At 51.2% G+C, this 1720-nt stretch overlaps 1 protein-coding gene across 1 annotated transcript; it reads right to left on the reverse strand.

Moving 5' to 3' along the window:
* Positions 1–284: 284 nt before the first annotated feature.
* On the reverse strand, positions 285–1279 carry J4E82_011504 (uncharacterized protein; the record flags this gene model as incomplete). The annotated part of the gene is made up of 3 exons (XM_051737708.1): positions 285–416; positions 602–1177; positions 1241–1279. 3 exons carry the CDS (start codon positions 1277–1279, stop codon positions 285–287), a joined length of 747 nt encoding a protein of 248 aa, XP_051582536.1.
* Between the last annotated feature and the right edge of the window lie 441 nt (positions 1280–1720).

The raw sequence follows: 1720 nt of genomic DNA on the forward strand, positions 1-1720 counted from the left end.
GGGATGCGTCTCGTAACCTAGGGATCGACATCATTTTATCGATACTTATGAAGCTGGCCAGACGGCTCTTTAGCAAGTCTTGTGAAGAAGATGAAGGAGATGCAGACTTGTTTCGCTACATATTATGCATTAGAGGTATTTCATGTCACAAGTGTCCGAATCCAGATTAAACAAGTGGTCAAAAAGGAAGGCGCCACTCTAGACGACAGTGAACAAACGAGATCTATAGCATGCTATAGGTGATGCACTTGTGCTACTTTATCAAAAACCTCTACTCCGAGCATTTAATTATCCTTTTTGTCCTTCTTAGACATCGAGTCAATGAATGTTGCCTTCAGACTTGAGATTTCGCCAATCTCGGCCTGAGTCTTGGGCTCGGTCGGAAGGATTCCGCGCGCGATCGTATCCACAATCATCTTGCAAGAGAAAGCAGGCGTCTCGGAGCTTCTGTTCCATCTCAAGACAGACGCGCAGCCCCCACTTGATTATCGAATGCAGTTGCTAGAGCCTGTGTCGAGACATCGGCTAAAGTTGCTTGTGGAAGACTAGCAGGTTGTGATGACGACAAATTGGCGTTCGCGAGGGTTGAGATGAATACTACGGGTAGCGTAACATCTTCGTCGCATCTGTTCGTCCATTGCGGTACACAGTCGGGAAAACTGTCGCGCATCCTCAACTTCCCCTGCTTCTGAGCATCCCGGTCGTCGAACTGTCCGAAAGCGGCTCGCTTGCCATTACTGTTCGCGCATGTAGACATCTCTCCGTAGCTCCTTGCTCTTGCCTCCATGTTTGCCTTCGGTCGCGTTCGGGTCTTGATGTTGGGTCCTCGTCCGATGGAGGAAGTTGACGACAACTCTGCGAGCACGCTGATGGGCATGTGTACGCTGGTCTCGCAGGCTTGTGTCATGCGATTCTTCTGTCTTCCAGACCCATCACAGTCTAGCTTGGAGCCTGTGTTCCTCACGCCATGATCGGACAGCTTGGAGTGCAGCAGGACGTGGCGACATGCTAGGTATAATTCTCGTTCCGTAAGTTCATCGAGGATACGGCGGTTGATCCAGGGCGATTGGTTGCATATGCCGTCTTTGAAGGTATGCCTGTCGTGTGATGTCGAGGGCCGCGAAGGGGTTGGTTCTGGCGTGGGGATATCGAGGAGGATTAACTTGGAGGCGATGTTCTATACAACTGCGACTTACTAGTAAGAATATGACTGGAGACAAAGACTAGGAACGAGACATACGATGAGCGTTCGGTTACATTGAAACCTTCGCCGCTTCATGGTTGTTGAGTAGGTACGGGAACCAGAAGTGCCGCCTCGGATACAACATGGCTGCAGAGCGCTGTAAAAGTACTACAGTTCTAGCGACCACGTAGGGGATACGCGTGCGGGACGTCGGTGAAGTTTGGTCGGCTAGAGATAGCTAGCGTAGAATAGGATGCAACCGACTGCTAGCCGTGGAGAATTCCGACATGTACTTGTGGGGTAACCGATCGTCTGAACGGGTGCTTAGCGTCCATGCAATGAATAAGTCTGCGGGTCGTCGATCAAATCATTGTCGCCCACCCGCACGCGCCTCCCGGACACGCTCAACAACCACAGCCAGCGATATCTTTATCTCCCGCATGCCCTAGTCATCAACGGAAGCAACATTTATTCCTCTTTCTTCAACAGAACGAGCCGGATACGCCCATCGGAAACAAGTGGCGCTGCGGCTCCACG

The sequence above is a fragment of the Alternaria postmessia genome (genome assembly GCF_024291825.1).
Source record: "Alternaria postmessia strain BMP 2775 chromosome Unknown scaffold_215, whole genome shotgun sequence".
Classification (NCBI taxonomy): Eukaryota; Fungi; Ascomycota; class Dothideomycetes; order Pleosporales; family Pleosporaceae; genus Alternaria; species Alternaria postmessia.